This window comes from Anabrus simplex, chromosome 6 (genome assembly GCF_040414725.1).
Source record: "Anabrus simplex isolate iqAnaSimp1 chromosome 6, ASM4041472v1, whole genome shotgun sequence".
Classification (NCBI taxonomy): domain Eukaryota; kingdom Metazoa; phylum Arthropoda; class Insecta; order Orthoptera; family Tettigoniidae; genus Anabrus; species Anabrus simplex.
Window position 1 is genome coordinate 97,362,512 of NC_090270.1, and position 26,981 is coordinate 97,389,492.

The 26,981-nt window shown below is 39.0% G+C and overlaps 1 protein-coding gene across 3 annotated transcripts in view; it reads right to left on the bottom strand.

Annotated features, from left to right (window-relative positions):
- The window catches only part of PolD1 (DNA polymerase delta), a 213,130-nt gene that overhangs the window by 34,614 nt on the left and 151,535 nt on the right, over positions 1-26,981 (bottom strand). For all 3 annotated transcript variants that reach the window (XM_067149778.2, XM_067149780.2, XM_067149779.2), the window contains 4 exons: positions 18,567-18,828; positions 18,372-18,467; positions 8,356-8,666; positions 1,913-2,162 (listed from right to left, as the gene is read on the bottom strand). In XM_067149778.2, coding sequence (XP_067005879.2) covers positions 1,913-2,162; positions 8,356-8,666; positions 18,372-18,467; positions 18,567-18,828 — 919 coding nt within the window. The remainder of the gene's footprint in view (positions 1-1,912; positions 2,163-8,355; positions 8,667-18,371; positions 18,468-18,566; positions 18,829-26,981) is intronic.

Consider the following 26,981-nt stretch of genomic DNA (forward strand, 5'->3'; position numbering starts at 1 on the left):
TGTATAATAGGACTTGTACAATGTCATTTTTGTTTTCATGGGTATTTGCTCATCCCACAGCAGGTGTCTTACCTGGTGGTAAAATTGTGCTGCCTTATTGATTCGATTGTTCACCTCATGTTTTGCTAGGTTGTCATTTGATATAACGCTACCCAAGTATTTGAAAACTGGAACGCTGTCCAGTTGAGCTTCATTTAACATGACTATTGGTTCTGCTCCTTCCCCATACACTTTCATCACCACCGTCTTGGTCTTGCTGATGTTTAAACCATATTTCTTAAACTCCTCATTCCAGCTTTGTATTCTCTCTCCCAATTCATCTTCTGAGTCACTCCAGATCGCAACATCATCTGCAAATGTGAAGGCTTTGATATCTCCGTGTTCTTTCCTTTTAATAGATTTCATTATTACATCCATTACAATAATAAATAGAAGTGGTGACAATGAGCTGCCCTGCTGCACTCCTCTCTTTGTTTCAAACCAGTCCGACAAACCACATCCTACTTGAATACAGCTTCTGTTCCCACTATACAACATTTTCACTTTGTCTATGAGGCTGTCTCGCACTTGAAGTTCTTTCATGCATTGCCAAATTCTTTCCCTTGGTACACTATCGTATGCTTTCTCAATGTCCAAAAATATTAGGAATAAAGGCTTGTTCTTCTCCACAGTCTTTTTCCATTAGCATCCTAATTGCAAATATAAGGTCTGTAGTTGACCTTCCTGGTCATAAATTTGATATAATTTTTATTTACTTAGCATATGGCTTTTAGTGCCAGGAGTGTCCAAGGACATGTTCAGCTCGTCTGGTGCAGGCAGGTCCTTCTAACTGATGCCCATGGGCTATTCCTGTTGCAAAACATTAAAGAGTCTGCTCAAGGCCTAATGTCTCCATTTGATGGATGAATCACCATTAACAGTGTCATTATGTCCTCACTCCATGTGAACACTGTGAAGAGGTTTGGAATTGAATCCAGGCTTTTGGTACATAATTGTTTACCATCACCCCTCCTATCCTTAGGCCAACATTCTGTTGGTGACATATTTTTCCACCAACAGGACTCGAACCGGCTAATCATGATAGAGACTCGATGCCGTGACAATCATGGCTACCAGGCGGCCTACAATAAAAATTTTCAAGTACTACCCTAAAGAAACAAAATCCACCGGTTATCCAATGAAACATTGCAGGAATGCTTTATACACTAAAAACAGCAATGTATTCAGATTTTTTTTTTTCATTTTAAAAAAGTAACATTTTCTAAGAAGTAAAACTTTCTATCTCCCAATGCTAGCTGAAATATGGACTTCAGAAGTTACAAAATGTAATATTACAGTAATTTTAAAGACGTTTTCCTCTAGTGCTACTACGGTTAGATAAATTTTTGTTTTTTTGATTTACTTAATCTTGATTTTTATGCTTTCCTACATATATTTTAAATTTTTTGAAATGTTGGGAAGCTCAAGTTCATTTTTCTCAGTTTTTCGTCTGACTTGTCCAATACACAACCTCAGAATCCACAACACAAGTTATCAAACAGTTCTTACACATACAATAAGAAACTGATGATCTTTTTAAGCAGCAAAAAGAAATTAAAATCAACAATTTTAATACCCAGGGCTATGACCAAAAATAGCCTTGGCTCCTAAACTGAATAGCAATGAATCCAGATCATTAGAAAATTTACTACCCACTGATGCTAAGCAGCACTACTGATACTTCAAAATTACAACTATTCGTAAAATGGGTTTAAATGCCTGAAAGAACAACTGACACTCATTTCTCATGCTCTAAATACAAAGTTACACCAAGTAATTCCTTAATTCCAGGTACATGCTACTGGGCATGAGGAAAAAAAAAAAAAAGTAACCTTGTATGTATTCTAATAGGGCAAACTGAGAAGATACTTACTTCAGCTTTCATGTAGGCTGGTGTATTCTTGGCAGCTGCTACTAAAACATATGGCACACGATCACCTAGTTTTGGTGCAGTTCCAGGATCTCTTTTCTTCATTTTTTCGGCCAACACTACATGAGCCTGTTTTGCAGCATAATCTGATTTGGTTAATTCTTTTGAAACAACGAGTTGTGAGATATCAATTCTGTTGCACAGCAAGTCTGAAATCACTTGCTTGGCATAATCCACAGCACCATTTGGATCCCTAGAATAAAAAGAAAATACCTTTCTTTATTAAATACTTCTAGCGGTCGAAACAGTTTTAGAGACAAAACCCCGTAAGTTACAAATCAGTCCATGTAGACATAAAAATAGAAACAGAAATTTTTTTTTAAAAATTACCTACAAGTCATAAAATTTACTTGAAAATTAAAAATTGTTCATCAGTTTACTTGTCATCACCTGCTATGGCTTTGCAACAGAAAGCTGTGATATAAGATGGCTGCTAATATTTATTGCATATACACAGATTAGGGTGGTACCCAACGTACCTCACATCACATCTAATGCTCCATGCTTGTGCTGAGCTGCGAAGAATTCTAGCATAAGCAACAATATTACCTCCACAAAATCAAGAAATTTACATATGACGGGAAATTGAAAATGAAAGTCAAATTAGCTACACACATTTTATTCTATCAACTTCAAACATCAGTGCCAGCAAAATTTTATACCTAGGCTGTTCCCATCCCCTGTTTAAAATTTCTACTTCATGGCCCAAAATCACGATATTTAAAACTGAAAAAGAACCTGATAGCTGTAGATAGAGATTAGTTTTTCGTTGAGCTGGATGTGCAGAAAGCAGGACTTAAAATGAGAAAATCGCTGATTTCAATTGTACTTTTCGGTAGTTTCAAAATTCAGCTCTCAGAGTACATCGCAGGAAAAAGACTGATGTTTTGCTGTAGATAAGTAATGGTGCCTACCGGACAAAACCTTGTTATAACATGAGAAAAAGTATCCATAATCTGCATTTGCACATAGCATCTGTATCACTTTTAGCATGGATTGTGCAAAATCAGCATAGTTTATGGTCATTTCCTGCAAACACAGAGATAATGTTCACTTCTTCATCACAACTAAGCTTGTTTTTCACTATTCTCCTCAGTTCTCTGTAGCCTGCTATCACCACAATATCATTTACATTGGAACAGAACTACAGATTTTACAATTTTTACAAGATTTCCATCAAGAGTCATCTGTGCAATTTCTGCAGGATCAAACACTCTCGCCTCGCAGCTTTGTAGAATTCACGAGCAGGATCATCACTTCTTGAAGTTGTCAGTTTTGTTAAACTGTGCAATTCAGCGTTGGTCATCTTTATAATAAAAATTTCATGTTTCATAGTAGCACTGTGAGAAGCTTGCAGTTATTCCTTTACTTAGTCACTATGATACTCAAATGGAATAAACTTGATCGATTGTTCTATCTGTCTTAGGCGAACCTCCAAAAATGGGACTGACCATCTAGAAAATAAATTAGGTTAACAATGACACTACTCACTTCCCTTACAAAAGAAGACTCTACTTCAGCAGAAATTAATTCAACTTCCTTGATATTCTGAAGAAAATCAACTCCAGCATTTTGCCCACCAAATTCCTCACTTTTTAGCAATGTTACCACATCTTTTTATGTGTTCTGCAAGACATACCTCTGATTCGTACCAAGATGACAGCCTTGTGAGATCGGGCATGGAAAATAGTGGTATACACTGTTCTGGATATTTAATGTCCAGAAACTTCCTGAAGAGATGCTTTCATTTTCATGTATTAAATATTGATGATGCCCGAATCGAAGCGACAGAGCATGGAATGGAGACACACACACTCACCTGTAAAGGTGAAGGCCAAACAGACTCTGTCCCAGCGCAAAATCATGGCGTCGGTGTTTTGGGATCGGCATGGTGTTTTGTCGGTCGACTTCATGCAATGAGGAACCACTATCAATGCAGAAGCATACTGCCAAACCCTGAGAAAGCTACGCAGAGCGATTCAAAACAAAAGACGCGGCACGCTGACAAAGGGAATTGTCCTTCTCCATGACAATGGAAGACTTCACACTGCAGGTCAGACTCGCGATTTATTGGACAGTTTTGACTGGGAAGTTTTAGACCACCCACCCTACAGTCCTGATCTTGCGCCGAGCGATCACCATCTGTTCCTCCACCTCAAACATCACCTCAGTGGCAACCATTACAATGATGATGATGACGACGACGACGTGAAAACGGCAGTGAACTCTTGGTTATCGGAGCAGACGGCAAGTTTCTATGAAGAGGGTATTTTAAAATTGGTTACGAGATATGATAAGTGTTTGAACAAACTTGGCAACTATATCGAAGAATAGAGTGAAGTATGTACTTTCTGAAAATAAATTTACTTTCTTGAAATAACCTTTTTTTTTTTTTTGCTATTTGCTTTACGTCGCACCGACACAGATAGGTCTTATGGCGACGATGGGATAGGAAAGGCCTAGGAGTTGGAAGGAAGCGGCCGTGGCCTTAATTAAGGTACAGCCCCAGCATTTGCCTGGTGTGAAAATGGGAAACCACGGAAAACCATCTTCAGGGCTGCCGATAGTGGGATTCGAACCTACTATCTCCCGGATGCAAGCTCACAGCCGCGCGCCTCTACGCGCACGGCCAACTCGCCCGGTACCTTTCGTTTTTAAACGGCCCTTACTTAAAAAACATGCCTCGTATAAAATAAGGATTGGGGAAGAAGGGCTGTGATCACAATAATAGACCTAGTGTTTGCCTGGTGTAAAAATAGGGAAACTACGGAAAACAATTTTCGGGGCTGCCGATGATGCGTTTTGAACCTATGATCTCCAGAATGCAAGCTACATCTATATGGCCCGTACAACTCATTCGGTTACACAGTACTATTTTTTCATCTTCCCCTCACCAAATCTATTTAGATTACACCCACCGTAACAACACTATAATCAAAGCTACACTTCCTCGTACGGTGGTGTGTCGTTCTAGTGTCGATAAAATTATGAGATTTAATTTCCACTGAAAGCAATATTCTTATCTATGGGCAAGTCATATTCATGCTTAGCCATATTTGAGTAATGTGTGATGTGTAGGAAAACAACAGCTGACTAGCGTTCAGTGCACGCACCGATGAATTTCATTGGTTGCGACAAGCAAAGAGTTGCGATATTTACGAAGATGTTGTCTAAGGCTTAAAACTAGTCATCATTTCTGCAACTGGCCCAATGTGTTTGTGGTTTCATAACAATACACCACCAAATTCTGTCCTGAAAGTTTGCTCATAATTTCTTTCACACTTTCGTTTATCATTTCTGGAATATAAGTTTCTCTGATAACCGTGACACAAGGATTATCTCCAGCTCATGCAAAACATTCATATTTTAATTTTTTCCCTCAAATCTTTTAAAAAGTTGTTTGGTAAATATTTGGTGACAGGCAAAATTATACCGATTATGTAAACTATGTACAGTATAGTAATTTACACTATAGAAGTTAAAAGTTGGCAAATTTTATGAAACTCTTGTGTTTTTACACATTCAGTACCAGCCACTCAGAGGGGCATTTAAACCCACAGGCCAGCAATTTTTAAGTGCTCTCATAGCCCGCCACACAGCATATTAAAAAACTGAATTTGTAGTTCTAGAAACTTAAATGTTCTCCACACCTAAAGAAAGCAATCTAGAAGACTTAGATGCTGTATCAGGATCTTTGAACTTTAAACTGTACCATGATTTTGGGAAATAATAATGTTATTGGTTTTACACCCCTCTAACTACTTCTATGGTTTTCAGAGACTGTGTGGTGCCGGAATTTTGTCCCTCGGGAGTTCTTTTACATGCCAATAAATCTACTAACATGAGGGTGATGTATCTGAGCACCTTCAAATACCACTGGACTGAGCCAGGATCGAACCGGCCAAGTTGGGATCAGAAGGCCACCGCTCTAACGCCTGAGCTACTCAGCCTGGCAATAATAATAATAATAATAATAATAATAATAATAATAATAATAATAATAATAATAATAAAATCCTCTGCTATGTGTTTCCCAAGATATTCACTGGTTTCCCTCTTGTTTTTACACTGTTGAAATATGTGGTAACTAACATCTGACCATGATATGTTTTGCCTTCTTTGAGAGAACTAAACAACATAAGGTTTTGTAGACATCAAGAGTATTTGGATGGAATCTTTTCTTTCCCATGATACGATACCAGACAGTGACAAAACTTGCATAGTACAGTATATTCTATCCCTGATTTTCAAACCATCTCATTAAGAATTGCAACTTTAACCTTAAAAACAATAAACATAATTTATACCAACATAAATGCTCATTCCCCGAATTAATGGGAAAAATTTTTCTAACGTAGTCCAGGAAAGAAGCGGCGGAAAAGTTATGGGATCTCCTCGAACAAACAGTAAACCAAGTAAATAAAACAATGTTAAGATCTATTGTTCTTCTGTTGCCTCTGAAGCAGTGTTGCTCTTCTTCAAACTGATGTTCTATCCTTGTTCTTAATCTTTTCCAACATCTTGAGGCAGAGTGGTAGCAGGGTAATTCCTCTGTAGTTTGTATACTTTCTTCTGCTTCCTTTCTTGAATACTGGTATGATCAATCCCTTTTTCCATTCATCTAGTATCTTATTTTCTCTCCAGATTACTCCTACTGTTCGATGTAGCCACTGAAAACCTTGTATGCCCGCCGCTTTGATTATTATATATGCAGATAATCCATCTACTCCTGGTGATTTTCCTCTGATGTTTTCTATATTCTGGATTAGGATTCTGTTTCAATTGCTTTAATATCCTCTATGTCTGATCTCCCACTCTTCAATATTCCATACAAAATCTTTTGATTCCCTTTTGAGTCCTCCTTTGGTTTTTTGTGTGGAACATCTCCCAACTCTTATCCTTCTCTTCCTACACAATTCTCTTCTCTAATAATGTCTTATCTCTATATATTTGTTTGAGTTTGGCTATTTTTTGGTGATATATTAAATTAATGAATGGTAAGGTTGAATTTGTAAGTCCTTAGTAATACTGCAAAATTGTATGTTTTTTTTTTTTTACTGTTCTCTTAGAGAGAAAGATATGCCTTAGCTGTCGGAAGTCTGAGATGCATTGTAATTAATTTGGAGGTTTCCTGTTCACTAAGGATAATATTGATGTTTTTAAGCATTATTTTGAGCTTTCTTTGAGTTCTTTGAATTCTGTTGGTAGAATCTTTCTTGATAACTTGAAATGTGTTGTCCAAAAAAAATTTGCTGAGTTTTGTTTAAGTATTCGTGTTTGCCCATGATGACTGTAGTATTCCCTTTGTCAACTTTAGTTATTATGAGGTTATTGTTTTTAATATTTATTTTAGAAGTCTCTAAGTTGCTTTTTATTAATGGTGGTGGTGGTGGTGGTATTTTTGAGACTATTGATGTAATTTGGCAATCTTTTTTTGACTTCATATCTAACTTAGTTGCAGCATTCCACTGGGAGCTTGTTAATGGCTAATTTGGTTTCGGTAATAGTTGTAATGAGGTTGTTTATTTGTCCAAAATGTGTGTGATTTCAATCCAAAAGTCTTGTATTTATTTATTTTTTATAATTTATGTTCACCTAGGTACTTTATACTGCATTCTATTTCACTGCACTGGAAACATTAAAACATGTTGATATATATTTTTCCTCTTTCATTCATGGAAATAAAATTGGGTTGCCTTATTTGAAGCACCAGCTGCAAATAAGGCCACACTGTAATTAATTCAAATATGTGCTATTCTTCTCGTATGATGCTTAACATGATTATGATACCATTAAATTAAACACAAATTTGTATAAAAGAATTACAGTCCTATTACTGTATTTACAGTCCGGTTCCATGGCTAAATGGTTAGCGTGCTGGCCTTTGATCACAGGGGTCCTGGGTTCGATTTCCGGCAGAGTCGGGATTTTAACCATAATTGGTTAATTTCGCTTTTGGTGGTATATTAAACACATCCTTTCACAAGCAGTAGCCGTGCTGAGTGGCTCAGACGGTTGAGGCGCTGGCTTTCTGACCCCAACTTGGCAGATTCGATCCTGGCTCAGTCCGGTGGTATTTGAAAGTCCTCAAATCAGTCTCGTGTTGGTAGATTTACTGACACGTACAAGAACTTCGTCTTCATCATCATTTCATCCTCATCACGACGCACAGGTCGCCTACGGGCGTCAAATCCAAAAGACCTGCATCTGGCGAGCCGAACTTGTCCTCGGACATTCCCGGCACTAAAAGCCATACGCCATTTCATTTCGTTTACTGTATTCAAACAACATCATATAAAAATTCTGAAAGCTTAAGGTAGCCTTATTTCGAACACCCACCTTATATTAAGTTATGTACAAAATACTGCATTACAAACAAGTCTCACCGATCAATGAGAAGTTTCTGAAGGCAGGTGTTCATCATATTGGCAACAAGAGGGCAGTTATCTCTTCTCACAGTTTCAATTCCTTTGCAGTCCATTTTATCATACTTGTCTGGACGAGTAAAATACAATCCAGCATAACGTTTCTTATTTATCAGCAAGTATGGGAAATAGACTTTCTCAAATTCCAGTTTGATGGGTTTAACAAACTTGCTAGTTACATATTCAGCTGCTTCACGACCCAAAGACATTGCTTCCTCAAGAGTTTTGACTCCAAATTTGACCATAACAGAGTCAGTATCACCATAAATTACCTGCAGAGAAAAGAATACACATAAGGAATATATACATGTGACTAAATATTTAATCTTAAAAGACAATAACACAATTAGGCTGGTAATAAAAGTGGTTGAAATATCTTTAAGTTAAAGCTATATATATATATAAAAATGTGCCACATTATAGTTTGTATTAGAATAGGGATGATCACTAATTTCATGACATAGGCTTCTGATAGGGTACATCATGAAAGACTACCGGACTAGAGGAGTGACAGAATGGGTGGCTTAACTTCTAGCAAACAGAACTCGCAGAATTAGAGTAGACAAAGCATTAACTGATCCTGAAACAATTAAGAGGGGCATTCCGCAAAGCAGTGTTATTGAACCTTTATGTTTTCTTACATGTATAAGTGATATGAGTAAAGAACTGAAATCACATATAAGGCCTTTTGTGGATGATGTTAATGGAAAAATATTTGGAAAAAGGCAAAGATATGTTTATGGTTTTCCTTGATATTGAGAAGGCATATGACAGCACTGCAAGAGAGAAGATATGGAAATGCCTGAGAAAAAGGAATGTACCAGAGGGACTGGTGAGGAAAATTCAGATGCTGTATGAGAACTGTACACACTGTGTGTGACTGGGTGATGGACATTCATCCTGCTTCAAGACCAAAAGTGGAGTCCAGCAAGGCAGTTCACTAATCCCATTACTGTTTATCACCATCATGGATGACATATTGAAGAACATCAAGAAAACCTCTGGTGAACTAAATGCAACAGCCTTTGCTGATGATGTTATGATCTGGGGAGAAACTGAGGAACAAGTACAGTTGAGACTCAATGAATGGCAATGATGGCAATAAACAGAGAGGGACGACCAGCGAACATCATGCTAGGAAACCATCCACTAGAAAGTGTGGAAAGCTTTACATACCTCAGCAGTGTAATATCTCGAGATACACTAGCCACAAAGGAGGTGGCAAATAGAGTGCAGAAGAGCTCTCACTTTTACCAGCAAGTACAAACACTCCTCTGGGATCCCAAAGTACCAACAAAATCAAAGCTGGTGATGTTCAATTGGTTCTTCATATCAATCTTAACCTATGGTATTGAAACCTGCACCCTCACTAAGAAAGACTCATCAAGGTTGCAGGCATCCGAGATGAAGTCCCTTAGGTCCACAATTCAAAAAACCAAACTGGACAAGTTGAGGAATGATGTGGTTAGGAAGGAAGCTGGGATTGTTGCATCATTGTTAGATTAGATCAGCATGTCCAGACTGAGGTGGTTTGGGCATGTAATGAGTGTGGAGCCAACAAGGACAGCATATGTTAACTTGGAGTGACAAGTGGCAGGAAAACGGGAAACGGATGGTGGGAAGACCAAGAACCCACTGGATGGACATTGCAGATCGGGGAAGGACACTGGAGGACGTCATTAACAACAGAACGTATCTCAATCAGACAGAATGGAAGAGGCTCGCCAACAGTACCTGGAAAACTGGAACAGTAAAATGATGACGATTATGATGTTATTCAGTATATTCAGTATAGAGTTACACATACATTACAGAACTGTGAGCAACTGCAAAAAGACCTTGAAAAGGTGGTGATTGGTGGTAGTGATTACTGTTTTAAGAGGAAGTACAACTAGGTAACTATCCTCTATATAACATTAATCAGAGAGAAAAATGGAAGGGATCCGACACTTCAAAAAATAAAGGTATCGGCCAAAGGAAGACAAGGGCCACGAAAGGCATGAAAATGAAAGCCTCCCTAGCCCTCACAAACCTAATAGTGTCAGGGCCGGAAAAGAACAAGAGTTGACAAAGGGAGGTCGGATAGGATAGATGAAAGTGAGGAGCCTGGCACAAGTAAGTGGAAGCAATGCGGGGACTGAGCTAAGGGCCCCGTGGTTGTCAACCCAAGCTCACATGTTCAGAGCCCCTGGGGCCCCTTTTAGCTGCCCCTTACGACAGGCAGGGAATACCGTGGGTGTTATTCTACTGCCCACACCCAAAGGGGGTTTGCAAGAGGATAACACCTCTGTACTAACCTATTCTATGCAAGCCAGAGAGGGTGGCTAGACAGGTAGAGAAATTAAATTTAAGAAATTGAGAACAGAAGGGTAGAAATAGTAATCAAGAATAAAGAGCACAGAACCTCTCGGGTAACACCTTATTAGTCTGGCCCTACACGAGGCCAATCCAGCATGGGTAACTCTGAGGTGGCACAGCCCTTGGGATCAACAAGCACACAAGCCCACAAGCCCCCACACCAACGTCAAGGTCTTGGTGTCCCTCACTTCAGCAGCCCTGAAGATATTTTTCCGTGGTTTCTCATTACAGTTTTTTTTTTTACTTCGCACCGACACAGATAGGTCTTATAGGGCTATAGTGGAGGTTCAAACCCACTATTTCTGAATAGAAGCACATAGCTACATTACCCAAATTACACAGTTACCTTGCTTGGTACCCTAATTAGAGTAGGGTTCCACTGTATGGGACCAACGCCAGGATTACTCGACATGAGAATTAGAAAAATCTAAAGAAAAGTGGCACAATTTCTACCGAGCTATTTCCAACGAAAGAGTAGCGTTATGAAAAAGTTGTAAACTTTGAGCTGGGAAGACTTGGGAGAAAGGAAACAAGCTGGCTGCTTGACTAAGCGGGAAATGGAAAATTCTAAATTCCCATGGAGGGAATTAGATATTTTTCACCAATAGAGCAAATGCCTGAAAAGCCTTACATCTGATATGTTTTTGACATTTTGACATGCTCTATTGGTGAAAAATATCTAATTCCCTCCATGGGAATTTAGAATTTTCCATTTGGAATTGCTAGGCGGGCAATAATTCCATTGTTGAGATTTATCTCCCGTATGCATTTATCAGACCGTGCCTCTTATAAGGGCTTCTGATAAGTTCACCTACATACACCCCAGCGTCAGTGGGTAGCGTCTGACACGTCCCAATCTGATGAGTCTAGTGTCAGACCTAAGACAAAACGCTGGTTAATAGAGCAAATGCCTGAAAAGCCTTACATCTGATATGTTTTTGACATAAGCGGGAAATTCCGAGCTGTCTGTGGAGAGATGGTGTGGCATGACATTCGTAGATGAATAAATTTGAATGGAGTTTTTAAAAGTAGGAGAGATCATAATATGAAGATAAACTTGGAATTCAAGAGGACAAACTGTAGCAAATATTAGTTTACAGGAAGAAGAGTTATGGATTCGAATAATTTACAAGGGAGATGATTGAAAAATTTCCAACTTCTTTGAAATCATTTACGAAAAGGTTGGGTAAATGAATGCCACCTGGGCAATGCCCTAAATGTGTGTCAGTGGTAAATGATGATGAAAAAAAAGGCCTAAAGTGAAGTTAAATCATATAAAAAAACCAACTTCATTAAACTTTAAAATTAATGACCTACTGGGACAATAATCTTACAGCTTTATCATTATTTATAAGGAGGGCATGAAGAAATGGAAATAATAAATACAAATACAGATTTTTATGAGTAAAGGGAGGGAAGGAACAAGACAGAGCCAAACACGAAAACACAACATGATAAGGTCAAAGTTCACATCTTAACAGATGGACTATCTTCACTGATCCTGTTCTGGACTTATTTTGTTAACCATTCATGAGCTTCTTTCTACTTTCCAGCTTCATAAGGAGTAATGGGCATTCACAATCTCCTTACAGAAGAATGGGAATGTATATAGAGCTAACAGATATAGTTGGCTTTACATTCTAATTACGATTGTGCAGAAGAGACGACTTTTGCTAAAGTAGTTCAAAATTTGCATTGCCGATAGTGATTCTCCTCGTCATGATCCCTCCTTTGAGGCTTCACCACAGGACGAGAAGCTTACTAAGATACCTTGCGATTCCTCAGGTTGGTTCCAGGATGACCCTGAAGTCATAAATTGGGCAGTAAGAAGATATCCGAAGAAGGTGGTGTTGATGTTGCGATGAAATGGTTTGTAATGTCATGCACCATGGCTGCTTCATATTAATACCAACCAAACCTTTATTCTTTACCGTTGCAGTATACAAAAGAACATCGATGGATTCATGTTCATTTTCAGAACACAAACGGAAATGTCCAAATAGGGGCGAAAACAAAGTGATAACAGTCCTCCAGGGTGGATTTTTATCACAGCTGGAGAGCTTCAGTATGGTGTATGTCCTCAATGAGCATTTATCATAGCTTGGCACCTACGTGGCATGCTCCGTATAAGTCGACGGAGGTCACGTTGGGGTGTCAGGTCCCATTCTTCAATGAGAGCCTGTTCGAGGTCATGGAGAGTCTGTGGTGGAACAGGACGCCCACGAACACTTCTGTCAAGCCAATTCCACACATGTTTGATGGGATTATGGTTGGCACTCACTGTTGGCCATTCCATCTCTTGAATGTCCAGTTCTTGCAAGACAGCTCTGGTGATGCGCGCTACATGAGCCCTGGCATTGTTGTGCACGAGTACGAATTCAGGGCCAATACCATATGCAGCAACCAACACATGCTGTAGCAGTATCTGCTCGATGTAACCCGCAGCATAAGATTACCAAGGACGACCACAAGATCCGTACGGCCATCAATACTGATGCCACCTCATATAATCACAGAACCTTGTCTGAATTGGTCGCCTTCCTGGACAACATTTGGCATGTACTGCTAACCACGGCGTCTCCATTCACGTTGACATCCATCACGCTGTGTCAGGGGAAATCTGGACTTGTCTGAGAACAACACAAGTCTCCATTGGCAAAGTTGCCAGTTGACGTGGGTATGGGCAAACAGAAGGCGAGCTGCGCGATGTTGCTGCGTTAAGCGGGGCACTCGAACAGGGCGCCAGGGTCGTAAGGACACTTCTTTTAATCTGTTCCTTAATGTCTGGTCAGACACAGTGACTCCAGCGACCGTTCTGAGGTCTTGCTGCAGTTCTCTGACAGTCGCTGAACGACGCCGCAGCGTACAGATGGTTAAATATCGGTCATCCTGTGGGGTTGTCATGCGTCCATGACCTTGTCCAAACCTCCTTGTGAACTGGCCTGTCTTATGTAGCGATTCCACAAGCAGTGAATAACTGATGATGATGCTTGTTGTTTAAAGGGGCCCAACATCTAAGGTAATCGCCCCCCGGTGAATAACTGACGGAGAGACATTGAGATCCACAGCAACACGACAAATAGTCCATCCTTCCTGGATCAAAGTGATGGCCATTGCGACTTGAACCTTGTTAAGATGTCTCATGGGATGTGCTGGTTGACATACAACACTATCAAATGACCGCAGTAGTCTGTGTACCTCACAACGACACACGGATGCACCGCTATTCACTTTGTTTTGAGGGGTCACCTGATAGTTTAATGCATGGCTACGCCTACAGATGGAGTATAACTTCGATCTGACATACCCTGATTAGCTAAGGTCTCAAAGTATGCTGTACAACCATTGGAACCCCATGTACCAAATTAACGTTTACATACCAGACATTACAAAACATGTTCCCATAATTTTTTTGAACTGTATATTGTGTTTAGACATTACCTGATTACTCCAACTAGCTAGTGTCAGTATTTCAAGCCAGAAATTTAAGTCTTTGTATTAGAACGGAATTCCATTATATTCCTTCTATCCTTCTTTGTTTGTCCTGTATTCCTATGTTTTACCACTTGCCTTTTTCTGTTGCCTTTCCCATTTGTTTTGTTTACTTAACTTTCTCCTTGTCATATACCCCTCTTACCCCAAGATAGAAGTTAAACACTTGTGTCTGGTAATCCACTGTCTTCATTCTCTTCAGGATGCAGTCTCTCAAAAAGTTGATACTATTGTATAACAAATGCACTTGCTCGAATGTCAGAGGGTTGGGTATCAGGGTCAAGAGCTTCTTCTTTACAGCACTTTTCATGTCTTCAGAATCAAATCTCACAAGAAACTCTCTCTTAAAATAGTTTCAGCTTAAATTTAGGCCTTTCAAACTATTTCACCAGTTTGCAGTTTGTCCCTTCAATTGTGGTGTGATAATTTGTACAAAACTGTCATATGTCAAGTTAGTTAGTCTTAATAAACTAATAAACCCATTAATAAAATTAGATGGGTTCTCTTATTATCTTCCTTGAAAACCGGGTAGACTCTCCTTTATAACCTAAGGATCTAAGTGTCCGGCATTTGTGCGTAAGCTTAAAGGTGAAGCTGTATAACTAATTTGAACTAACATGTCTTCCACAGAGTGTAGGATGATCTCTTTTATATTACCAACGTAAATTTCTACAACATCCTCAAGAGCAGAAACACTTTCTTCAACCATATGTTTTACTCTTCAATCTGTTCAACCTCACTTAATTTTGTTCTAATATCGGATATCTGTTTTGTCAACTGTGTGTTGACCCCAGAAATCTAGGAAAATAGGCTCTGTTTTACACTGGAGATTTGGGAATTTATCTGGGAGTTTGTGTGAAATTTTGCTATCTAGGCAATATCCTACATTTGAAATTTGGGTGGATCACAGTCATTAGGTTAGCAAACATAGTTTCAATGCCTACCGCTTTTTCTGACATTGAAGATTCTCCCTCCTTGTCATGATCTACGTAAAATCCACCTGGATCTAGTCCATCGGCAATCAGCTAATCGAGTCTGATTTCGTTCCTGTAGTAGGAAGTCCGCAATCCTCCAATTATCCCTTCAGTTGACCGATTGTGAGGTCCTCAAAGAATATCTTCATGTAATCACAGGAATAGAACCAGCTTTTGGGTGGTTAAGCCGTGTGCATAATGCAGAGTTTCGTCCAGACGTGCCATTTGGACTCATCAGCTGGAATGGCACGCCCCTCCAGGACTCTGCTTAGCAGTGGCAGACCAAACTGTGTGACCCCGCCGTGTTAGCAAATCAAGTTTGCTAATCTGTTAAAGGAGAAAAGATTTCTCCGTTCAAAAAATGCTCCCCCATTGGAGATATCTTCATGATTCCACTATTTTTTCAAGTTTCTACACAGTACGTATATCACCATTCACACTCATACGCGATAACCCTAACCTCAACGCGAGTAAGTATCACACTTTATGTTTGTACACAGTCCTGTCATGGTCATAACTAATGCGTAATGATGTAGCAAGAAAAATCACTACTATCAATGACTACTCTTATATATATCTTCACTAAACATACAATATAATAACACACAGAAATATATACACAGTAATTCTCAGTTGACAACTGATCTGTCGAGCAGTATTGATTGTAAACTCGGTTCACTGCACTCATATGCTAACGTCAACAACGAACCAACATCACAATCAAACTATAACAATTCGACTCAAAACGTAACTCATTACAACTCGACTCAACACTCTTTATGAACTTTCTGGCTATGATTCTAGATAATTCTGGTTTCTCACATCGTATTAGCAAAAGATAACTACAATCAACATCCAGAAATCCTTGATAAGTTCTCGTTCTACAGTTATCTTGAAGCAAGTCTTATCATTACGGCGTATTACCTAAAGATATCTAGAAATACCTAGAATTACTATATAGACATCTTTGGTACAACAGTACATCAATATTCCAAAATTTCCTTGAGTCAACACACAACTAAAAGTTTTCTGAACAACTTGGAACACCAGAAAGATTATTTACAAGTTATAAGCACAAAATAACCTTAATACACAACGTCTATAACATGAATAAACCATCAATTTCTAACCTAGCATGTAACATATAATATGAAAAGTTATTTTGAAGTTATACACACAACCTAACTTGTATCAAAATAACCCTCTCTTATGACACATTATGAGTAACCACTCACTGCATGTGCAGTGTTGGCCACATAAGCTTAGCTTCATTGGTAATTTTTGGGGCACAGTGATGTAGGATTTGAATGACGTGGTAAGAATGGTGATGTCTGCAATTTTGAATACAATAAAATGTAAATAAAGTCTCAGTATGGGGTTTTAAAGGGAGCAAAGCTTTATCCTTCACCTGCCCTTAGTCGGTGAAACATCTGGTTTCTCGCTGTCTTCTATTTAAATGGGTACTTTCAAGATATTACCACATTTGCCAAGTCGTCTGATTCCAAAGATTTCAACAACTGTGGTATTAAGTACCTAAAAGATAAGATCTGACTAATTGGGAAGTGAACAGATTTCATTCACATATATGGTCTTTGTCACGTATCATACAGTTGAGATTGTTGAGCTTCTTGCTGAACTTGGTCTCAGTATCACCTCTCATTTGCTGTACCCCAAATGTAACTATTTCTGCAATTTGCAAGGGGAATTATTCTGTAGTAACTAACAATGCCTGGGTTAGCTCACTCCTTCAGAGCAAGGTGCACGAAAGACATTTTTGTCAATGCGGCTCATTCTTCAAAGAGCAAACTAAAAACTTTGAAAGCCCAAGACCCCAAATGCAATAATTCTGTTGCAATTTCTCAAGCTCTGTATCTTAAAAATATCATCTTGAATACCTGGAAAACAGCCGAGCTTCAGAAACTGTTTGGTTTATCAGTTCTGTCACAAAAGGAAATCGCATCTGGTTAGTGTTCACTCAGAGATGTTCTAAATCAACTGAAGGAAGGTGGAAAATGTGACATCTAGCTTGCATTGAAGTGGTGGTGGTGGTGATTAATGTTTTAAGAGGAAGTAGAAACTACGTAACCATCCTCTATGTTTGTTAACTGCGGTGCAGTCAGAGTTCTCTGCATTTGCTAAATTTTGATCTGATTTATTGTGGATCCCAACAAACAATGTTGACAGTGAGCATGTTTTATCCCTTTATAACACAGTGGTTACATTTTTTTTTTTGCTAGTTGCTTTACGTCGCACCGACACAGATAGGTCTTATGGCGACGATGGGATAAGAAAGGGCTAGCAGTGGGAAGGAAGCAGCCGTGGCCTTAATTAAGGTACAGCCCCAGCATTTGCCTGGTGTGAAAATGGGAAACCACGGAAAACCATTTTCAGGGCTGCCGACACTGGGGTTCGAACCTACTATCTCCCGAATACTGGATACTGGTCGCACTTAAGCGACTGCAGCTATTGAGCTCGGTACAGTGGTTACAGACAGAATGTGTAACTTGAAGGAAATCAATGCAAAACTTCTTACAATGCTTTCATTTGAACTGTCTTGTAGATTTGAGTATTTTGATTTGATGTGGACCCCAACAAACAATATTGACAGTGAGTATGTTTTACTGCATTATAGTTCACTGGTTACAGACAGAAGGTGCAACTTGAAGAAAGCATTGTAAAACTTTTTACAATACTTTCATTTGAACAGTATAAGTGCCCTTAAATCATTACATTTTAGAATAAAAGAAAGAGAAAATTATTGTTAGAAGTGCTGATTTTGATTTTTAAAACACACTAATTTTTCATAAAATAGATGCTAATTTTTCCAGTCCCTAGTGATGACAGAATGTGTACAGTAGTCTCTTCTGAATGCTTGATCTATGACTGTTGTGCTGAATCCAATCAAGAAACCACAATTGATTCTTTCTTTAGGTCTAAATATGTGCGTCTGGCCTTCATTTAGATCTAGACCCATACTGACATACAGATGTGTGCTTTCTCTGTACATTAAAAGTTACTGTATATGCATGTTTCATCAGAACAGTAATCTCACTAGGACATTCATTTTTTTCATCCTCCTTCAAAAAATGACATTTCACTGTAACTACAATATTACTAATACCATAATTGTCATATCTAGTCTCATCCACTTACATTGGCATCATATTGAAAACCATTTGCAACTGAGTAACGTTGTTCCACTTCTTGTTTTGTCTGTTCTATCATGGTTCTACCATATGCTGTAACACTCTGTAATGGAAGAAGTAATAAGTATAAAGCATCAAAATAAATAAATATATACGTATATATATGATTTGCAAGCTTGAAATAGTCAAAATTAAAACTTACTCCTGATATTTCTAGGCAAGGTAATTTACCAACTTGAGCTCCAGTAAATCCATAAACAGAATTAGCACTGATTTTAAGAGCTAGCTGGCGACCATCAAGAACTTTTTGTTTGAAAGGATCCTTTTCCTCTTTCAAGTCTGCTTTGGCTTTCTTTCTGGCACCTAATAAATTCTCTAAAATCTCAGGCAAGAGACCTTTCCGCACCGAACCTTTCACAAAGAAATTTGAAGCTGGAGTTTTGGTATACTGTTCAGGAGTCAACCTGAAAATATAAGATACAACTGTTGAAAAAATATATGATGAAGACATAATTCTTTACATAATTTAAATTGCCATAGGAAAGATGAATAGACAGAGTTTTCTTATTTATTTACAATTTGCTTTACGTTGTACCGACACATATAGGTCTTACGGCAACAATGGGATACAAAAGCGCTAGGAGTGGGAATGAAGCGGCTGTGGCCTTAATTAGGGTACATTTGCCTGGTGTGAAAATGGGAAACCACAGAAAACCATTTTCGGGGCTGCCAACAGTGGGGTTCAAAGAGACAGGGATAAGTTTATGAATATTTGACAATGGAGACTGGACATTTCAATTTCATGAGTGTAACCTTCAGTTTTTTATGACAACCGGTACAATCGTCTGTACTCAATACTAGGAGAAAATGAAGCATCAGGGGGAAAAAACAGGCAAATCAACTTTTTGTCATAATTAAGTAAGAGGCAATATACAGGGCATCAGACCAAGCTTAATTCAATTTATTATATTTCAGACTTTAGCAATTCAAAGCATATGATTTTGTAACTTTTCATTTGTTTATCTAGTAACGTTTTGAAACTGAAATTCTGTTTTTCTGAGCTCTGAAGGAAGTTGACTTTCCTGTTTTTTTCCCCGACCCTTCAAATATGCCTACAGGAGATTTGCAGCAATAATAAGGTACCTATATTTTGCAAGGGGCTGCCTAGTCATGGTGGTTAAGGTGTGCTCGGTTCACCCAAAAGGACATGGGTACAAGAAAAAAATTTAGAAACAAGATTTCCACTTTTGGAGAGGTACAACACCCTGAGGTTTGCTCAGCCAACAGCAAAATTGAGTACCAGGTTAAATCCTGGAGGGAAAGGTCAGGCATAGCACTAACAACTCTATCCCAATTAGTGCTGATGTTATGGATAATGGAAGCCTTTACATTCCACTCCAAGGGCTTTCAGTTCCTGTATGGAAGAGGCTTGGCTAAATTTTGTCACATATTCTAAGGAAACAAAACAGAAAAATTAAGAAAAGTACAGCTTGTTGTTGACTAAACTTTTGACAGATTTCAGGAAATTTACATATCTAGTTATATTGTTATAAATGAAATTTTGAGGCAGAGAGAGCTAAATTTGGACTGAATATCTACAAGGTATGCGAGACTACAAGTGTATTCTTGGAATTTAAAGGTTTCTTACACAAGAAAAGAACAGAGGCTATGGTTGAAGTAGGTGAAGAGATCCAACTGCTTACCAGTACCATTGCTTGGAGATCCATTTATGTGGATAACCGGTAACTGTGCTGCATTTTGCAAACAGTTACTGAAGAGGAACACTAATACAATTAGAACATTAGAATAGTGCAACCAAACAAAGTTCATTCCACTAAATTTGAAATTCGTAAGTTTACAAAACAGTGAACTCACACAGTCACCATGTCAAATGAAAAGTGCTTTTCATTTTACTCTGTCATAAGCTGGTATCTAAAAGGATACATGAAATTACCATATACAGTATATTCGCGTAATGGATGCCACAGCATAATAGACATGTCAGACGTTTCCTCTTAAAATTTTGGAAAAAATAATTCCGCGCTTAATGAACAATTACTTTCTGGGTGAATCCTTTCGGTGTTGGCAGCATGTAAGATTTCACTCCATATTTATACCGCTTGTTCTGGATGCATCGACGAAATGAAAAACAGCCTTGCCAAAGAACCATGCTTTCATGGATAGTACACTTCTGACATCCTGTTGTTGAAATATGTGATCACTGGTCTATTTTGTACAAGCGGTCACTTGGTTAGTTGGATTTCTTGAAAAATGAAGTGCGCACAATATCAGAAGAAACTTATTGCTTCTCATACTCGCTGAAATGCCTTCATTATGGAATAAAACATCTTTCTTCCAATAATCCAGTAAACTAACCATTTTCACATTACCCATGTGGAGAAACACACCCAAAAATACCAGTAGCTCTTCTAAAGTATGTCTTTCTACTGACAGATTCATGATTTGTCTTTAGTTTCCCTATCCAGATATATCTGTATGGCACTGTAATTAGTTTCGTCTACAACTTCTTGGAGAAATAAATCTTCCAATTAAAGATGGAAGTAGTCAATAGGCTGGTTACCGTCCGGGCAAATAAGAAGGCTTTCCTTCTTAGTAAACGGGAAACAAGTCATTCTTACTGGATCAACTACCCAATTAATTTCCTCTTAATTTGCGGATGCTGATTGCACATTTTCACGAACACTGTCGTCTTCATTCAGTGCACTGTTGTCACTTTTACTATCAGAATTCCTCCACTCATCGCCCCTCACTGCCTGACAATATACCAGATTCGCTGTCAGAAACCTCTAACATTTTAATTAAATCTTCATTAGTATAAAATTGTCTCTCATACTTCTTCTTCTTAGGATGAGACAGACCAGGCTCTGACCTCTTCTTCTCCATTTCGAAGCAATACTGATTGTCACCTAATTGCTCAACAATGGAACCGCATGTGGCAAATTGTTCTAAAGGTAATCTTCCTGCAGTGCCAGCATAACCACAAGCATCAATAGCCAAGCTGGCACGTTTCTATGTAGCTTTAGAAACATAGGGCTTTGGACGCTTAAAGCGGCAGTGGCATTGCAGCATATATTACCTTGACGCTTTAAGAAGTCAGTGGCAGTGAACATGTTAACTCTCAAAATTAAAATATTTGAGTTATGTGCTGCCATCTGTTGTAAAATATGCGAGCTACCTTTTGTGATATCGGGCTATCCTCCAAGGATCATATTAGGTTAAATAAAAGAGACAAAAGTTCTTGCGTTTCTGGATTTGCTCTATCTGTAATGTCAAGAACGGGCTAAGCCACTACTGCAACTGACATGCCTTCCAGTGGCAAATAGTGGAATTAGTACGCAAGCATGATAGCCAACACTGTGCAATATGTTCTAAAAGATTAAGTATATTCGAGAATGGCTCTTGTAATTAAATAGTAGCAATATATTTTAGTTTTACAAAACACAATAGGGAACATGCATGATCTGGGGTTTCAATTAAAAATTTGCTAATCTGATTAAAAATTTCATGCAGAATTCAAAAATATGATCAGAATGTACAAATAATAACTCCAAACACGATAAAAATCTAAATCAATGTACGAAACTGTCACGTGACACAAGTACGCGATCTCATTGGTCTGACGTCATCGTACAGGTTGAGTGAATTAGCAGACGAAATAACACATAGTGTGCTGTGAGAAGCAGGATACACTTCGCGTATTTCTACTTTATGTTAGTGTCTGGTATAGTTAAATTCGAGGTCTATACATTGGATAATAATCTGAGTGGTATATTTTAGACTTAAAATGAATCCTGCGCAGACAGTGAGGCAGAAAACTTATAAATGGTGTAGAGTTCCGATACCATCGTATACCATCCCAAACAAATTGTTTATAAATGTTCCAAAGATGCTAAAACTAGGGAGAAATGGATGTTGGTGAGCCGGAGAAATGTTGGTGATATATCGGAAAAGTCTAGTTTACTTTTTTGAAGATTTTAACGTAAGATGAATTTGTTTGAATTTTCAATCACTTTTCCATGTCAGCTATTCTAGTGGTAAAACTTTAAATTTTAATGTACGATGCTTTATTTAAATGCTTCAATTACATCTTGGAATATACCAGAAGTAACAGAGTTATCTAATATGAGATCCAACAAACGGTTCTTTTCAGAACCAACCTTAACAGTCATTTCTGTTAACATTGAAGGCATAACATCTTGCAAAGAACAACTTTTGTATGAACTTTGTCGCGACAAGCAGTGTGATGTTCTATGTGTTCAGGAAACACACAGAGATATGAAGCAGAAACGCCCTTTTGTTCCTGGCATGAAACTGATCGCTGAAAGACCACACGCTCTGTATGGAAGTGCCGTTTTGTGAAGCCGAATTTAGAAGTCAGAAGTGCTTGCCAGTCAGATGAAAACAATATTGAAATTATCACCGTTGAACTAAGTAACTGTGTATTCACCTCAGTCTATAAACCACCTGCAGCAGAATTTTCCTTCATTCCACCCCACAATTTTGATAAAAGTAAAGCCTCCATTGTTATAGGTGATTTCAACAGTCACAGTCATGTATGGGGTTATGCACATGAGGACAAGAATGGTGAGACAGTTCTCTCGTGGGCTGAAAATTTTCAACTCGCCCTCATCCATGATAGCAAACTCTCTCCTTCTTTTAACAGTGGAAGATGGGGACGAGGCTATAATCCAGACCTCCTTTTTGTTAGTGAAAGCATTATGCATACATGCACCAAAGCAGTATGTCCACCAATTCCAAACACACAACATAGGCCCATCATGTGCCAAATTTTGCCACCAATAAGACCTCAAGAAGTCCATTTTAGGCGAAGATACAACTTTAAGAAGGCTGACTGGGCAAGATTTTCCAGCATACTGGATGAGAAGATTCTGAGCATCGCTCCTGTTCCTGAAGAGTACGACAAGTTTGTTGACATCGTCCAATTTTCTTCAAGGGCATCAATTCCAAGAGGTTGTAGAACCAGTTTTATCAAAGGCATTAAACCTGAAACGGCCACTTTGCTAGAAGAATATTACAAGAAATATGAACATGATCCTTTTAGCGAAGAAACATCAATCCTAGCACAAAGCGTTCTTTCCTCAGTATCACTGGCTAAAAGAGATGAGTGGATAAAATTAATGACAGATTGTGACATGAGCAAGAGCAGTCAGAAGGCCTGGAGACTTTTACGTCGTCTCAATAATGACAACACCCAAGCCAGCACATATTCTAATATAAAGGCAGATCAAATTGCCCATCAGTTGCTAGTAAATGGAAAATCAACCCGATCTAGAAAGCTAGATAAGAAACCAATAACACGGAAGCCAAACCAAGAGAGCAACATACTATCTCCACCATTTACTGAAGATGAACTGGAATCAGCACTGAGGAAGTGCAAATTGGGAAAAGCAGCTGGACTAGACGACATTCGAGTAGAGCAAATCAAAAATTTTGGTCCTGTTACGAGGCGTTGGCTACTGGAATTAATGAATACCTGTGTCCAAGAATGCAAGATTCCCAAAATCTGGCGGAAGGCTAGAGTCATTGCTATCCCTAAACCAGGCAAAGATCGGCTGGATCCTAAAAGCTATAGGCCTATTTCCTTGCTCTGTCACCTGTACAAGGTCCTGGAGAGGCTCATTCTTGAGCGACTGATAGGAAAGGTGGAGTCGTCTCTTATACCACAGCAAGCTGGATTCCGAGAAGGAAAAAGTTGCACATCACAGGTATTAAACTTGACACAGCATATTGAGGATGGCTTTGAGAATCGGCTCATTACAGGCGCTGTCTTCATTGATCTTTCTGCAGCTTATGACACAGTCAACCATCGGCTTCTTCTAACAAAATTGTATGACATCACCAAAGACTTCCATCTAATGTGCAACATTAAAAATATTCTCCAAAACCGAAGATTCTTTGTGGAATTTCAGGGAAAAAGAAGCAGATGGAGAACACAGAAGAATGGGTTACCGCAAGGCAGTGTGCTCGCACCACTGTTATTCAACATCTATACTAATGATCAGCCTCTACCTGAAGGTACCCAGAGTTTTATCTATGCTGATGATTGTGCAGTCACTGCTCAGGCCAACTGTTTTGAAAAGGTAGAACAGACTTTATCCAAAGCTCTGAAAGAATTTACCAACTACTACAATGAAAATGATTTGAAGCCAAATCCTGCCAAAACTCATAGCTGTGTATTTCATCTCAATAACAAAAAAGCAGCTAAAACCTTACAAATCACCTGGGAAGGAATCCCTCTTCAACACTGTTCGAATCCAAAATATCTGGGAGTGATTCTGGACCGTACGCTTACGTATAAGAAACATTGCCTAAACGTGAAACAAAAAGTGTCTGCCAGAAACAACATAGTGCGGAAACTTCGAGGCACCACCTGGGGAGCTCACCCTTGCACTGTGAGAACAAGCGCGCTAGCACTGTGCTACTCCACTGCTGAGTATGCTTGCTCCGTGTGGCATAAGTCCAGCCATGCCAAAAACATAGATGTAGCACTAAATGACACCTGCCGTATTATCACAGGTTGTTTAAGACCTACTCCCATAGATAAACTCCACTGTCTCGCTGGTATAGCACCACCTGAAATCAGACGTGAGATTGCTGCTAGGCATGAGAAAAGCAAGGCTATGACTATGGAAGCCCATCCTTTGTATGCCTGTCAACCAGCACATCCTAGGTTGAAATCAAGAAAGAGCTTCTTGACAACCACTGAAGCTCTTAAAGGAACTCCACAACAAGCAAGAATCTCAATGTGGCGGGAAAAATGTCAACATTTAAGAGAATGGATGGTTCCAAAGGAAGAACTTCCCCCTGGACATTCTGAAAAGTGGACAACATGGAAGGCTCTCAATCGATTACGCTCCAGTACCACGAGATGCAAGACCAACCTACAGAAATGGGGCCTTCCTGTGGAGACAGTTTACTGCAAGTGTGGTACTAAGCAGACTAACGAACATCTTCTACTGTGTCCATCTTCTCCAGCCACTTGTACCATTAAAGATCTAATGAGAGCAACTCCAAATGCGCTTGTCGTGGCCAATTTTTGGTCAACCAATGTTTAAAATTTTTTGGTTTAATTTTTGTCTCTCTTACTTTGTACTTCTGACACGATAAATAAATAATATCTTGGAATATGAAAGTAATAAACAGTACATTAATTAATGCTGATTATTAAAATATTCTCCAAACCTAACCTATGTTTTGGGTGATCCATGTCAAGATAATAAATCAAAGGGGTTATGAACCATATTGACAGCTCTAATTCTACCAATTTACCTTGGCATGCAACAGTTATTTATGTCTTTATTGAAGAGCTTAATTTGTAAAGAAATTTAGGCTATATCTAAATACTCTGTGATATAACAAAAAATAGGCGTGTACATCATGAAAGGAAACAACGTGAATTTAACAAATGTATAACTCTACACAAAACCAATGCTTGTCTGTTGGGGTCTTATAAGTTAACAATGCTCAAATATAATAATTATCATAATATTAATGAAATAAATTACATAACTGCACACAGGTGAAAATAGTGATGTTGGTGTTTAAAATATTATCCAACTTAGCCTAAGTTTTAGGTTATACTAGCCAAGTCAATAAACCGAAGGAAAAAAATACCGGGAGAGTTGGCCGTGCGGTTAGGAGCGCGCAGCTGTGAGCTCGCATCCGGGAGATAGTGGGTTTCAAACCCCATTGTCGGCAGCCCTGAAGATGGTTTTCCGTGGTTTCCCATTTTCACACCAGGCAAATGCTGGGGCTGTACCTAAGGCCACGGCCGCTTCCTTCCTATTCCTAGGCCTTTCCTGTCCCATCGTCGCCATAAGACCTATCTGTAACGGTGTGACGTAAAGCATTCCTGTACTGAATGACTAAAATGTCACCAGGACACTTTTCTTGCCTGATATGCTCAGCTTGTTAAAAGCCAAATGTAATTAATGTTATTGGTTTTAGGCCCCGCTAACTACTTCTACGGTTTTCGGAGACGCCGATGTGCAGGAATTTAGTTCTGCAGGAGTTCTTTTACATGCCAGTAAATCTACCGACACGAGGCTGACGTATTTGAGCACCTTCAACTACCACCGGACTGAACCAGGATCGAACCTGCCAAGTTGGGGTCAGACGGCCAGCACCTCAACCGTCTGAACCACTCAGCCCGACTTGTGAAAACTAGATGAAGTCTTATTTTTTTAAAATCATGTTTAACTTTTTCCTTCCACAAAGATATTTAATGTTTCTCTTTCATGGGCCCCGGTAGTGGGTAGGCCAGTTGTCCCTACCATAAATATATATATATATTTTTTGGGAATGATAGATTATAGTCCTATAGTACTATGATATTTCTTTCTTAATCAGTTTATCCTTCAGGGTTGGTTTTCTCTCGGACTCAGCGAGGGATTTCACCTCTACCGCTTCAAGGGCAGTGTCCTGGAACGTGAGACTTTGGGTATGGTGATGAAACTGGTGAGGAGGGCCATTACCTCGCCCAGGCGGCCTCACCTGCTATGCTCAACAGGGGCCTTGTTGGAGGATGGGAGGATTGGAAGGGATAGACAAGGAAGAGGGAAGGAAACGGCTGTGG